Genomic DNA, 13,750 nt, shown 5'->3' on the forward strand with positions numbered 1-13,750 from the left:
CCCCTTTTTGACGTGCAGCTTCCGCTTACGGCCATACTACCCTGAGAACGCCCGATCTCGTCTGATCTCGGAAGCTAAGCAGGGTCGGGCTTGGTTAGTACTTGGATGGGAGACCGCCTGGGAATACCAGGTGCTGTAAGCATTTTGTCAAGTGGAAAGAGAATCAACAAAATCATATTTTCACAAAATATTTAGCCCCCTTTTTGATGTGCAGCTTCCGCTTACGGCCATACTACCCTGAGAACGCCCGATCTCGGAGCCCGCCTGGGAATACCAGGTGCTGTAAGCATTTTGTCAAGTGGGAAACCTTCAATTGATACTGTCCATAACTGTAATGACTATTAACTACTAATTATTGACCTCAACTTGTTTTAAACCCACCCATCTTTAAACCCTTATCATGCTTCTTATTTTGGAACACTCAAATCTTAATTTTCAACACATTAACTCTGAAAAATAAACGTGTTATCCAGCAGAAGGCCCAAATCAAAGACAACATGCAAACCACACGGCATCATTTACCAAATGACTTTTTATTTATAGAAAAGAAAACCATGATAAAAGAAACGTTTCAAACATTTCAAAATAAGATGCTAACATTGACAAGGGAGAGCCTACCCAAAAAAAAAAAAAAAAAAACATAAAAAAACGCCATATTTTATGCATAACGTGAGCAGAAAAGCAACAATTGGACTTCCAGTTGAACTGTGACAAGCATCGAAACACGCTAAATGTGACGGGCGGAGAGGAGGCAAATCATGACGTGGAAAGTTTTCCTTTTCTTTGACCAGAGCGTGACGGAGCGCTCAGTCGCTGACGTCCATGTCGTCCTCGTTGGCGTCGCCGTCGTCGTCGTCGTCGCCGTTGGCCTGCCGAGAATCACCGTTGCCGTCGGCAAACTGGGGCGGGTAGTCCGAGTCCGAGTAGTCTGACGCCTTCCTCTCCTGACGCTCCTTCTCGCTGTCGTAGCCCTGCTCCTCTTCGTCGTAATCCCTCGTGATCTGAAACCGCAAAAAAAAAAATGTGTTTTCTTTCGATCATTGCAATAAGTTCCAACTACTTTGCCGGAAAAAAAATACAAAAATTGTAGAAATAAATTAAAAACTATATTTTCCTCATGATTTAGGTGAAGATTTGTCCTTTTTGCTTTTACCTTGATATCTTCCTTGTCTCCCGCGTCAGACTTGCGGTCCCGCTCCCGCTCCCGGTCCCTCTCCCTCTCTCTCTCTCTCTCTCTCTCCCGCTCTCTCTCCCTCTCCTTGTCCCTGCTTCGCTTCTTCTTGCTGGTGGACCTCTCCCTCTCCTCTCGTCCTCTTTCCTTTTCGCTGCGGCGCTCGCGCTCCTTGTCTCGCTTCTTTTCCTTCTTGTGCCTGCGCGGTAGACAAAACGGGCCTCTCGTCGATCTCTCAAACAAAATCAAAGTGCGGTGCGCGTGTCGCGCCCCTCCCTCGACTTTCCGCTGACCTGCGAGGCGACGGCGATCTGGAGCTCCGCCTCTTGGGGGACTTCTTGGGGGAGCGGCTGGCGCTGCGACTGCGCCTGCGTCTCCTGCGCCGGGCGGACCGCGAACGCGGACGTTAATCGCGGTCGGTTCGGTCAAGGCGTCGGTTGAGGTTCCGTCACTCACCGGCTGATGCTGCGTGACCGGCGAGTGGTGCTGTAGCTCTTGGGCGGCGTTTTGGACCGCCTCCTTGCAGTGTCTTCCTTCTTACGATCCCTGCCAGGAGCATTTTGACATTTTGGGACCGGGGGAGAGGATACTTGAAGGCTGAGTCGACATTTGCTTCATGTAAGATCATTATGCAGACAATCAATCAAACCGTCTCAAAAAAAAAAAAATGAGCCGTGATCGGATACTTTACACTTCCACATCCGTGAAAGGACCCTGGCATATATTTAAAGGATCATCAGTGAGCCTAACAGTGGCAACGCTTAAGGCAGGAAAACTAAAACTTCACTACATACCCGCAACCGCTACAAAGTACAATGCAGCCTTGGTTCCGGAACGTCCCCGTTCTCAAACAAAATCGGTTTTCGAACGCCCCCAACAAAACCTGGAAATAACATAACGCGCGCGGCCCGACCAGCTGACCCACCAATGACGCGATTTACGATTCTGTCTAACGCAGCCTCTGTACGCAGACGTGATCCAGAGTCAGCCACTGTAAAGACTTTGTGCTCTGACCTCTTTGCTGTGGTCAGAACCCGAGCTGCAACTGTTTAATGCTCTTTTTGGGGAGTCCAGTCAGAAGACCATTACAATAGTCAAGTATGCTTGAGATAAAAACGTGGATGAGCTTCTCCTGGTCAGCTTGACACGTGCGCACCTTCACATGGTAAAAGGCAGTCTTCGTAACTGATTTTTATACGACTGTTGAAAGTCAGGTTGGGATCTATCAGAACACACCAGGTTTTGGTCTTGGCAGTTAATTGGGGCACGGCCTGTATTCAGACATACCTGGATCTGCTCCTGGAGCGCCGGCCTCTGTCTCTGGAGCGGCTCCGCCTCCTGCGAGGGCTTTTGGAGCGCCGCCTGCTTCTGGAGACCGAACGTCGTCTGGACCTGCTGCCGCTTCGCCTGCGATGTCGACAGCGTTACCGTTTTGTTTTGATCACCATAAAAAAAAAAAAAAAATGTCTACATTTCGAGTGTTTCTCAAACCTGCGTCTAGACCTGGATCTGGAGCGCCTCCTTCGGGACCTGGACCGAGAACGTTTCTTGCGGCTGTCATCTAGTAGAGCGACATAAGATGGATGTGAGAAGAACTTAAATCACAGAAGGATAAGAAAAAAATGAAAGAGGGAATAATAATAATAAAACCAAAACAATCGTAGACTCACTTCCCGGTTCTATGGCTGCAGAAATGAGCGACTGTGCCTCTCGGACTCGCTTCATGGCTTCTTCCATTTCCTTGTTGGCTGCATCGGCTTTGAGGCCGGCGCTCAGGTTCAAGCCGGCGGCCAGTGGGTTCAGTCTGCGACAACGCGGGTTAGTTTTCACGTGCAAACACGCCAATGCTTCAGTCCGTGTCCACTTACTGAGGATCCGTCATGAGCTTCAGCAGTTGATCAGCAGCCTAGAAACACAAATGAGGAGGACAAGCTTACAATTTATAGACACTTTCGAGTCATAGTATTCATCAACCTCTGCGCCACGTATGCCCTCTTCTGGCTCTTAGTATCATAAGGGATGCAAGAAACTAAAATCATTCAGTTTCCAAGGTGCTTATCCTCACAAGGGTGGCGGTGGTGCTGCCGCCTATCCCAGCTGTCAAGGGGCAGGAGGCAGGGTACACCCTGAACTGGTTTCCAGCCAATCGCAAGGCACAGAGACAAACACAAACACACCTTGGGGCAATTATTGCTTGTTTTTGGCGATGTGGGAGGAAAGCGGAATGCCCGGAGAAAACGCACGCAGGCACGGGGAGAACGTGAAATGTCTCCATGCAGGCGGGGGATGTGAATCCCGGATCTCGGAACTGTGAGGCCAACGTTGGGCCACTGTGCTGCCAATCTGAATTCAACAATAATAAAGAACTGTATCATATGAAGATGATGGTTGGTTAATAACCTGGGCAAAATAGGAGTTCACCACAAGTTGAGTCACTCAACTAATTTTCTCTCTAAAGACGGGGGGGGGTGTCAGCTCCAGTTACGCAGGACTTAAGTGGTTTGTTTTTTTTTTTTTTTTTTTTTTATTAGAATTGTGTGTCATTTTTTACTTATTTGAACAATTAAAAACATAAGCTATTCTACTATTAGAGTAACAATTTTAGAAATATTTTTTCCCCCATTTAAATAAATGAATTCCCACATGGGCAATCAAGTGTTCAGCTAATAATTCATTTAAATACACAAATTTTAAAATCCAAATTGCCGCTAAGTGTTGTCCAATGGAATATTTAAATTTCCCCGACAGGATCATTAAAGCATATAAGTTAGCAACCGCATCACTTTGTTTTTGGTCAACAAAATACCGAATTTTCCGCACTATAAGGCGCACGTAATTAATTTTCTTATAATCAGGTGCGCCTAATATATGGACCACTACCGAGCCCTTCGTGCAAGCTTCATCTTACGGATGCATAACGTAACCCCAGCCTCTACTGTAACGTAGATTCTATTCGCCTTATATGTGAAAATAGTTATAAAACGGGCCATTCATCGGAGGAGCCTTATAATGCGGTGCGCCTTATAGTGCGGAAAATACGGTCATAACATTTCTCAGGATTGCATCATTTCCCAAGCTGGCGTGTTTGTGAATTCTAATTTCATCGAACTGCACTGTGGGATCACCTGAGGATTCATGTTGGGTCCCGGGAATCCAAACGCAGCCATTGCATCCATGTTGAGACCAGCAAACGGGTTCGCTCCCATCTGAGCAGAGAAGAAAACTCGTCAAGTTTGCCGCTTTAAACTCCTTCCCAGCGAAACGCAGCTTCCGCGTCTTACGGCAGGACTGGGCATGGGGTTGGGCGTGGGGAGAAGTCCTCCTCCGGGCAGGATCCCCGCAACGGCGTTTGCCGGGGCCAGCAGGGACAGTGCTTTGGCCTCGTCCGGGATGGATCCTGAGAGGAACACACGGCGGCGTCAGGACGGGAAACGGGGACTGCGTGCGCGTCAAACATGTCCAAGTAAGTGCCTTCACACTGAGAGGTGTTACCTTCCAACGGTGTGCAGACTTGAACACAATGATTGCAGTGACACAAACTAATGCTGGCATACAATCACACTAAGTCCAATGAACACTGCCAAGAATGGATCACCTGAACGTGTTTGCTAAGTCATGAACCAAACGTGAGCAAGCCCAGCTCTTCTCCAATGGGCAGTGAGTTTTCATTTAGACGCTTTACTCAAACAAGCGACTCACTCACGGCGCCTTCGCTACTAAAAAGCACACAGAGAAAAAAATCGGAGATACAAACAACAGAGAGAATTTTAGGGCGGTTGGCAAAAAGTCTTGACAATGTCTCCAAAATTTAAAAAAAAAAAAAAAAAAAGAATTTTTTTTTTTTAAATAACACATCACAGTGAAATATACCACATGATAGCAGCAGCATCAACCTGCTGTAACATTTTTTTTTGTTCTCTTACCTGTCAATGCATTTATTACACTCAACTACTCAAGTCAGGAAAGTAAAAAATAAAGATAAATAAAATAGCAACCAAAAATATTTTTGCAGTCTTCCCCTTTGCTATGGTTTGATGGTCTTGAATTAAGTATCATGGCAAGTGAACACACCCCTGATTTAATAAAAACCACGTGACCTGGAACCTGCACATTTCCGAAATGAAACAATTCGGGCATGAAATAAGTATGCTAAGTATGACGTTGCGAAACATAACACCGGGGTCCTCAGTTTTCCACCACGTTACAAATTTGAATGCAAGTCTACAAAGTTTCAAAGACCTATTCTTCTTCTATCGTGCAAAAGAGTGACGCCTTGAGGTAGATTAGTTAGTTCTCTCAAATCTCTTACACCATTGAAATGAATGGAAACCAGTACTATCAGAAATGATAGATTTGGAAGCAGCACGACATAATATAGATGGAGAAATAACAGAAATGTGAAATTCTTCAGAAAATGAAGAATATATGCCATGAGTGATGCTCCACTGTTTGCGTTTTAAGGGTTCCAGCACGAACGCTGCTGCATTTCTTAGCCAGTCTATAGCGTTTTGCATTGTACATTAGCATTTAGCTAAACATATTTACCTCATGGAAAGCTAACAGCTTGTCCGTGGCATTTCACATTGTATATTAGCAATAAGATAAATACGTCTAGCCAAAGATCCTAAATACTTGTATATTTCTCTACATGTTAGGGTGGAGTGTAAACATTAACTGGGAGTCATTAAGCAGCTTCGAGCCTCTTTATTTGAAGAATGGTTCACTATTTGCCAAACTGCTGCCTGTTGCAACGTGTGCAGAGTTGCAATCACTGCTACCGCAGCGCTTAATCACAAATTTGAGTTAGTCAGTGTGTGACACACAACTTATATAAACTCTTTGAAAAAATAACCTAGGCATCACTACAGTGGTACCTCCACTTACGAAAGTCGAACCAATAATTCAGGTTAAGAAAACCCTCCCTGGAAATATATTTTCTAGTTACAAAGGAAAATACAGGATACGAAAGGGAAAAAAAAACAAAAACAACAAAAAAAAAACAAGCACTAGATTGACAGCCCCAAAATCCCACCAAACGCAAACATCCTGTATCTTGGTTTGTTTTGCGCGACAGAGCTGTTCTGCCATTGGCTATCGCTGTAGCATCTTCCTGGCCTCCCATTGGCTAAGAGGGATGTCACTCTTTACCCATGATGCACATCCTCTATCTTGGTTTGTGTGGCGTGATTGAACTGCTCCCACATTGGGTATTGCCATAGCATTTTCCAGGCATTCCATTGGCCGGGAGAGATGTTAATCTTCACCCATAATGCTTTTTGCTTCCCTTGGACACTCAACTATCACCCAATCATGCTATCGCAAGTTCATTCTTCTCACGGGCCCCAAGAAACTTTAGCGGAGTTAAGTTGTGCGCGTGCGTCCAGTCGCACGTGTTTTCTCTCAGATGTCAAACATTTACCTCCTGCTCCGTCCCCAGCGATGCCTTTTGCGCCTCACTCAGCCTTCTCTTCGCAGTCGCCCGACGCTAAATATAGATGAAGATCTTTATTCTTCTTCAAATTATCTACTTTGAACGTTTATTTTTGGCGAAGGACAGGGACCCGTAACGGAGTAGTCTATTTACAAGTAAAAAGCTCGTTAAAAAAAAAAAAAAAAAAAAAAAAAAAAAAAAAATCACGTTACGAGATGACTTCTGCAACAAATTAATTTTCGTAAGTACAGGTAACACTATTTCATAATCTTGAAATTTATGTTGGGGCAGTTGCAAACCGAGGACCCCGCGTACGTTAATTCTTGGTAGGAGTTTATTAGCATGGGGCATCTAAATATCTGCAAGCTCGTCTTTGCAAAGACGTAGTATAGCAAGGGTATCTTTTATGAGGTCAGATTTTCAATAGGGTTTCGGTCTGGGGTTTTGCCTAGCTTTGTCTTTTGTAATTGGATGTCATTCTTCTCTTGAACTGTTTTGAAACAGCTCCCAAGTCCCACCACCTTGACTAAGGCACCCCAACAGCATGCTACTGCTTACCGTGCAGTGAAACGCCGCGACCCCGTTTAATTCCTCTAAAACTCTTGACAGTCAGATATCATGGACACACACGCGCACGCACACATACACACGTGACAACATGTAAACAATAAAAGAGCACACTGGAGAAAGAGAGAGGGGGGGAGAGAAAATGGCTGCAGGAGACAAAATTAAGTCGGGTGGTATTTTCTGCAGCAGCGTTTCAGTCTACGGGACTGGCTGAGCCAGGGAAAAACAACTGTAAAACACAACAACAAAAAGAAGACCACTGTTAAATGTTAAACAGTGTAGCAACATCCAGTGAGTCATGTCGGCGGCCATCCCAGACGGTTACCTCAGACTATTATGAAAAAACCTTAAAATGAATATGGTTGCTCTCAAACCTGTTTTGGATTCTAAGTGGACACTGTATCCATCGCCCCAACGCCAGTTAAATGAAAATCATTTTTATTATTCTTTACATTACGTACTTCAAATGCTTATTTTTGGCATGGGGCTCGGAACGGATTAGGCTATTTACATGTAAATGCGCTTCTACTTACGAAAAATTCACGCTACAAAGTCTTCCGGAACGAATTAATTTCGTAAGTAGAGGTACTGCTGCACATTTGTAATTTCAGCTATTAAAAACACAAGCCATCTTCATACTTTGACTTTCATCTTAAATTTTCCATTTTGACATATTTGTGATTGAAAACATTGCCAAATAATGTAAATGCAAAAAAAAAAAAAAAAAAAGACAACTTTTGTCACATTGAAAATTGAGTCTCACATTTTGACTAAGTTCAAATTTAAATTTTAATTTAATAAATTATAATAGAATTACACAATAATAAACATTTGGATTTAAATTGTTTAAATTAAGCGTATTTATTATATGCTGAAATGTAATACTATTAATTTTTCTATATTTACAATATTTTCTTAAAATTATTTTGCCCCTAGATTCATTGTTTTATTCTCATGACATTCTCATCAAACTAAAATTTATTTGCTCAGAATATGCTTACTATTTTCTTAATATTTCAACTTTTTTCTTTAAAACATTATTTGGCCCTTAATTTTTTTTTTTAATAGTATTTACTGTTTGGCCCTAACCTACAATCTGAAATGTGTTTTACAACTTTGTCACTGTACAGACCACTCACCAGAGTACTCTGAGACTGTTTTGCACGGCGGTAGTTATTTGTAACTCGCAGACGGACTGATGAAGCATGAGCAGGATACGGTGGCCTTACAGTCTTAAAGATATCATGCAAAATACGAATTTGCTCTTTTCAGAAGGTACAAATGCACATCTTAAAGCATGCTTGAGCATCATAAGGAACCTTGTGTGAGTGCCACCTGTGGTATACTCCGTTTGAATATTGAATAGGTCCACGTTTGAGCAACTACGTAACGTTTACGTAACATCTAGTGCTTTGCTCTAAAGCACCAAGGAGAGATGGAAGTTAATGTAAAAAAATAAAAAAAAAGAGCGAGATAGAGAGAGACAGAGGACAAATAAGAGGGACGGGGCTTGAATGCATCCTGGCCTTTTGCAAATGTTTACAGTCCCCTGTTGGCGGGCAGAGGACCACTTTCAGCCATCAACCAGGGGGCTGCTTTTGACTTCTTCACTACAAATCCACACACACACTCGCACACACACACACACACACGCACACACACACAGCCACACACAAATGACAGAGAGAAGTTTAACAGAGGATAATCCGGTATGGGGAGGGAGAATTTAAATGCATATGATTGAATTCAGAAGCCACAATTTGAAATTAATCAACTCCTTTTCCATAAGGAAGATCTTGCTGCGACGCCATATATTTTGGCCACAGAATTGTAATGCTATAGTAAACCAAATATCTCCATTCCACATCACGTGAATACACCCGTGGTTAACAAAGGAGCCGACTTCCGGGTGGTTGAGGGGTTTTCACGAGGACACAAACCTTCGGCAAACGGGACCACGATCAGAGCTCGGTCGACAAAAACAGTGTTGGTCAGGTGTTGGGACACGCCAACAGACTCTGGCTCCTGGAACTTCACAAAACACACACGCGATGTCACCGGCATAGGCGAGTCACTGCGAAAGAGAGGAAAAGAGTCAATTCTTTGAGAGACTTCAGAAAACATTGGTTTCTAATGTATTATCACATCAGGATAATTCAACTCAATGCGAATATATATTCCCACGGATCGGTGACTTTGTGACAACTATCAATTTTCCATTTAGTTGCTTGCGTAAAACCTGTCTGAAATAAATGTAGCGCTTTCGTGTTATTTTAGGGGATTTGGGTGCCAAGGAAAAGGGACAGTAAAAATATGAGGAGTGTCCAACAAAGAATTATTTGTGACAAAAGTATTTTAAAAAAATAAGCCATCACACAGAAAATGGCTAATGGGAAAGCTAACCCTAGCCCTAAAACATACAAAGGGGAGTCCATATTATACATTTATTTTTTTTTTTGTAAAATTATAATTATTTGTAATAGCGTCAGATGAGCTCGAAATAACGTGCTTTATGATCGTTGGTTGGGGTGTAACAGTAATTAACCCTCTGTTGAGCCATGTTGCATTTTTGCACATGGTACATTAGGGCCCATTTTCCAGTTGACCGACTTGGCATTTGCCATTATTGACGAGTGTTGTACCATTTCAGATAACCTGGAACCCTGCTTGGTTAACAGAGGGTTAAACTGTTGACTTTACTAATATGAGGGGGATTCTATTTCAAGGCAAAAAACGCCAATGCTCCCTGTTCGTGGAAATTACAGATGCAAACAGCAAAGTTGATTCAAATAGTAGTTTCTTTATTAGACTACCATTTTCTTTGCAACTTCTTAGAATGACTGAACAGCGATAATCGATTTGTACAACAAGTAATCGCAAAAATGGACTTACGTACACGTACTTAACACATTTTATTAAAAAAAAAACAGACTAGCAGACAAAGGTTAATTGAACAAACGTATGCATTTGCTTAACAAAAGACGTTGGGCTACATTTTGCAGTGTAACTGCTTTCGTGGGTTGTTTTAAAATCCAAATATTATGTGACTAACTGGGGTAAAAATCCAAACGCAACAATGTAGCCACGTTAGCTAGGCAGGCTTCACCACTGGCAGTAGGCCTTGCGTAACGTTTCAGACTGGCTTTAATGGTAAACTAAACAATTAGCCACAATATATATCACCAATAGAATTAAGTCATGGATAAATCGTTTTAAAGACTCACTCTGGCGGAAATAATTTGAGCTCTTCGATGGTTCCCAGGAAGCCAAAAAGAGTTCTCATTTGCTCCGACGTCGTGCTCGGCGACACGTTGGTCACCTGGACTACCTTCGTGGTATAACTCATTTCCCCAAACTTAACAAACAACTACGTCAAACAGTTATATTTAGTCACACTTACGGTGACCTTTGCGTGGTTGAAAAGGCGAATTATTTCGATTTTTAGCGCGTTAGGTGCTAACTGGCGCAACAACGAACTACCACAATACCGCGGCCATTTTGGGGATTAAATGATGCGTTCATGGTGTAGTGGGGAAATCGGAATTATAACTTTTCCTGTCGTGCGACGACATTCCAACTCCGCTTGGCTGCTGTGTTCGACTGTCGTCAACAAAATTTTCACAAGGGATTTTGGGCCATATGACGTTAAAATATGAGTGACACGACGTCAATAATTTACGTTCCGTCGCGATCACGACGTGTTTCATGTCTGTGTTGTTAGGTAACGGCCTTCACGTATGCATTCTCATACGAAAACAAGACAAAATGCGAATAATCATAAGAAATATAGATTTAAAGAACGTTTTGTTTAGTAAACAATGTCATCAAAAAGCACTCTATAAAATACTGGTAATCACTTAAATTTTGTTGCTGGTTTGGGATGTTTTTTTTTTTTTTTTTGCGACAACCTATGAAGTGACGATAAGTGTTTCCGAATTTCGAGGTTGCTTGAACGCGTGCGTGCAGCTCAAAAATGGAGGACGATGACCTGTGATGGCGACCGTCTGTCGTACATCACAACCATTATCATAAGACGCAACCGGTTTTAGAACCAATAGACTCTTTTTTTTTATCATCATTGGAAGCTCGTCATACAATACGCTGCCCAACTCTTAATAGGGTTCAATCACTAACCGACTTTGTAGTGACACGATTCTCTGCGACAGGCGCAATCGATTTACGACACCATTAAACTTGCATTTTATGGCAGATTTTCAATACTGTACTCTGTAACGTTTTGGTGGCTGAAACAAGTAAATAAAGTTTCTAAAATTGTTTACGCTACACATCTTGTCTTGACCCTCGATCACTTTTGTGGACGCGTGTGTCACTATGTTAGTACTGTACTGTATAATTTTCCCAAATGTGTGTACTGTACTGTGTTGTCCACTTGGGGTCGCTGTCCTAGAATACAAATATGTCAGAAAAGTTCCAGAACGGGTTTGACGAAAGGGGGCCGGCAATATTTCGGTCCTCAACAGGGGAGTTGGCGTCGGCCCCGTTGTCATGGTGATGAGTCGGGTGTCCAAAATGGAAAATGGAAGGTTCATAGCCCATAATATTGCTATGGCAACCGTGCAAACTTCATGCTGCGATTAACGGGTTGTGACGTATAATAAAACTCAGCACTCGAGAGGGGGGGGGGGGGACACATTAAGAGATGCAGAATGTGGAAAAATGGATTAATCCCAACTGTTGTCAAAAGAGGTCACCATGACAACTGAAGAAGCTGTCAGTTAATGAATACATCATGCATGTATTATTACATATGGGTTACTCCAAAATTGGAGCATATTTTTCTCTCCTCTCGTCATGACACAGTGTTGTACTTCAACCATAACCCACACAGTGAGGGCACTGTATATTATAATAGTATTTGTTCTAAAATGGCAAAAGAAAAAGCGACTAAACGTCACTAACACATCTCCCCCCCCCAACCTCCACCCCGAGTATGAACAATGCAGTATTTGTCCAACATAATCCAGCTTCCCTGGAATAAAACTGCACCGAGACGAGAAAATTAAGACATTTTACGTGCAAGAACCTCTGGCCCAAATTGATCAAGGCATGCAATTTCTTTTTACTTTTATTTTACATTTTGGACCTGAGCACCAAGATTGTCCTTTGGGGCCCAGAGACCAAAAAAAAAACAAACAAAACAAAAACAAAAAAAATGGCATCCAGGATCTGTTGCGACATTTTCCACAAAATTAAACTGGCACATTCATCTTGGAATATCATACAGAAAAAGTCAAGAAAAATGGTACATTTATGGAGCTCGTTTTTTGGGTCTAACATTTTAAATTTTCAGGGTAAAATATATAAAAAATACATGAGAAAAAGTTGTAACTTAATGGGGAAATGAGAAACAAAATTTGATACTTTTAAGACAAAATGTGAAAAATTAAAAAACAAAAAAAATTTAAGAAAAAAAGTTTCCAAGAGCTTATTTCGAAGGAAAAAAAAGTCAGGTATCCTTGCGAAAAATTATATTTGAGAAGGGGAAAACATTTTTGGGAGGAAAACTCAGTCCCAAAATAATTGAGTTAATAACTTATTTGTAAAAGTTTTTAGTTTTGAAAAAAAAAAAAAAAAGAAAATTTTTGGTCAAAAAAGTTGAAAAGGTAGATTTTGGGAGAACAAGTTGCATAGTTTGTAAGAAAATAAATGTTGAATATATGTAAGAAAAAAATACAATTCAAGGTAAAATTTTAAGAAAGTCTATTTTTGAGAAACAATGGCATCATTTTACAAATCTGAATTGGAAATTTAACAAAAGAAAAAATAATGGGGTGGCACGGTGGATCAGATGGAAAGTGTTGGCCTCACAGTTCTGAGGTCCCGAGTTCAATCCCGGACCCCCCTGTGTGGAGTTTGCGTGTCCTCCCCGTTTTCTCCGAGTGCTCCGGTTTCCTCCCACATCCCAAAAACATGCAACGTTAATTGGACACTCTAAATTGCCCCAAGGTGTGATGGTGAGTGCAATTGGTTGCCTGTCTCCATGTGCCCTGCGATTGGCTAGCAACCAGTTCAGGGCGTACCCCGCCTCCTGCCCTTTTGACAGCTGGGATTAGGCTCCTGTGACCCTCACGAGGATAAGCGGCGAAGAAAATGGATGAAAATAAAAGGTCCCCTTTGTACACAATCTAGCCAATTTCCTGGAAACGATTTGCCCCCAATTAGGTACTTCATATATTTTCCTTTATTAAAAAAAAAAAAAGCATGACGACAATCACAATAATAAATGTTTCATTTTAGTCATAACTCTTTGCCAGCAGAATGTATACTTGGCATGACGAAGCACAGTACACATTCACTGAAAAGGTCAGCAATTCCACCCCCCCCCCCCAAAAAAAAGGGCCATGGCGCCATATTTCTAATTCTGTGCCGTGAATGATTTCCTCCGCCAAATCCGCAACTGAGACGTCCAGGACGGGATGTATCGCAACACAATCGGATTCTTGTTCGCACTTGAACCTGATTGGCCTGAAACAAAAGAGGGCGAGCGGGTGGGATTGGGATGGGGGGGTAAAAAAAAAAAATAAAAAGCTGGACAAGGCGGCTTGTGAGGTGCCACTCGA

General features: G+C 42.3%; 1 protein-coding gene and 1 non-coding gene across 5 annotated transcripts; one reads left to right on the forward strand and one right to left on the reverse strand.

Annotated features, from left to right (window-relative positions):
- Positions 1–23: 23 nt before the first annotated feature.
- On the forward strand, positions 24–142 carry LOC133511645 (5S ribosomal RNA). The gene has a single exon (XR_009797986.1). It is a non-coding gene; the product is annotated as a 5S ribosomal RNA (ribosomal RNA).
- Positions 143–514: 372 nt separating this feature from the next.
- Positions 515–10,740, reverse strand: LOC133510795 (serine/arginine-rich splicing factor 11-like). 4 transcript variants are annotated; one of them, XM_061839143.1, is made up of 12 exons: positions 10,394–10,740; positions 9,110–9,243; positions 4,453–4,568; positions 4,297–4,377; positions 3,040–3,077; positions 2,842–2,975; positions 2,663–2,732; positions 2,459–2,578; positions 1,628–1,717; positions 1,465–1,548; positions 1,154–1,370; positions 515–1,001 (listed from the first exon to the last, which is right to left on the reverse strand). In XM_061839143.1, the coding sequence occupies exons 1-12, from the start codon at positions 10,513–10,515 to the stop codon at positions 807–809; spliced, it is 1,401 nt and encodes a 466-aa protein (XP_061695127.1). In that variant the 5' UTR covers positions 10,516–10,740; the 3' UTR covers positions 515–806. The 4 variants fall into 4 exon arrangements, with proteins under 4 accessions (XP_061695127.1, XP_061695130.1, XP_061695129.1 ...); XM_061839146.1 differs by lacking the exon at positions 10,394–10,740 and adding an exon at positions 4,767–4,887; XM_061839145.1 differs by lacking the exons at positions 9,110–9,243; positions 10,394–10,740 and adding exons at positions 4,767–4,887; positions 7,161–9,094.
- Between the last annotated feature and the right edge of the window lie 3,010 nt (positions 10,741–13,750).

This window comes from Syngnathoides biaculeatus, chromosome 13, assembly GCF_019802595.1.
Source record: "Syngnathoides biaculeatus isolate LvHL_M chromosome 13, ASM1980259v1, whole genome shotgun sequence".
NCBI lineage: Eukaryota > Metazoa > Chordata > Actinopteri > Syngnathiformes > Syngnathidae > Syngnathoides > Syngnathoides biaculeatus.

Bases quoted from the DNA above. Each gene is read 5' to 3' on its own strand.
- LOC133510795 (XM_061839143.1), bottom strand. From the start codon at position 10,515: ATGAGTTATACCACGAAGGTAGTCCAGGTGACCAACGTGTCGCCGAGC. The intron at 2,733-2,841 runs GTGAGTCTACGA...TCGCTCTACTAG, and splicing joins TGCAGCCATAGAACCGGGAA to ATGACAGCCGCAAGAAACGT. The intron at 2,579-2,662 runs GTTTGAGAAACA...TCGACATCGCAG, and splicing joins AGATCCAGGTCTAGACGCAG to GCGAAGCGGCAGCAGGTCCA.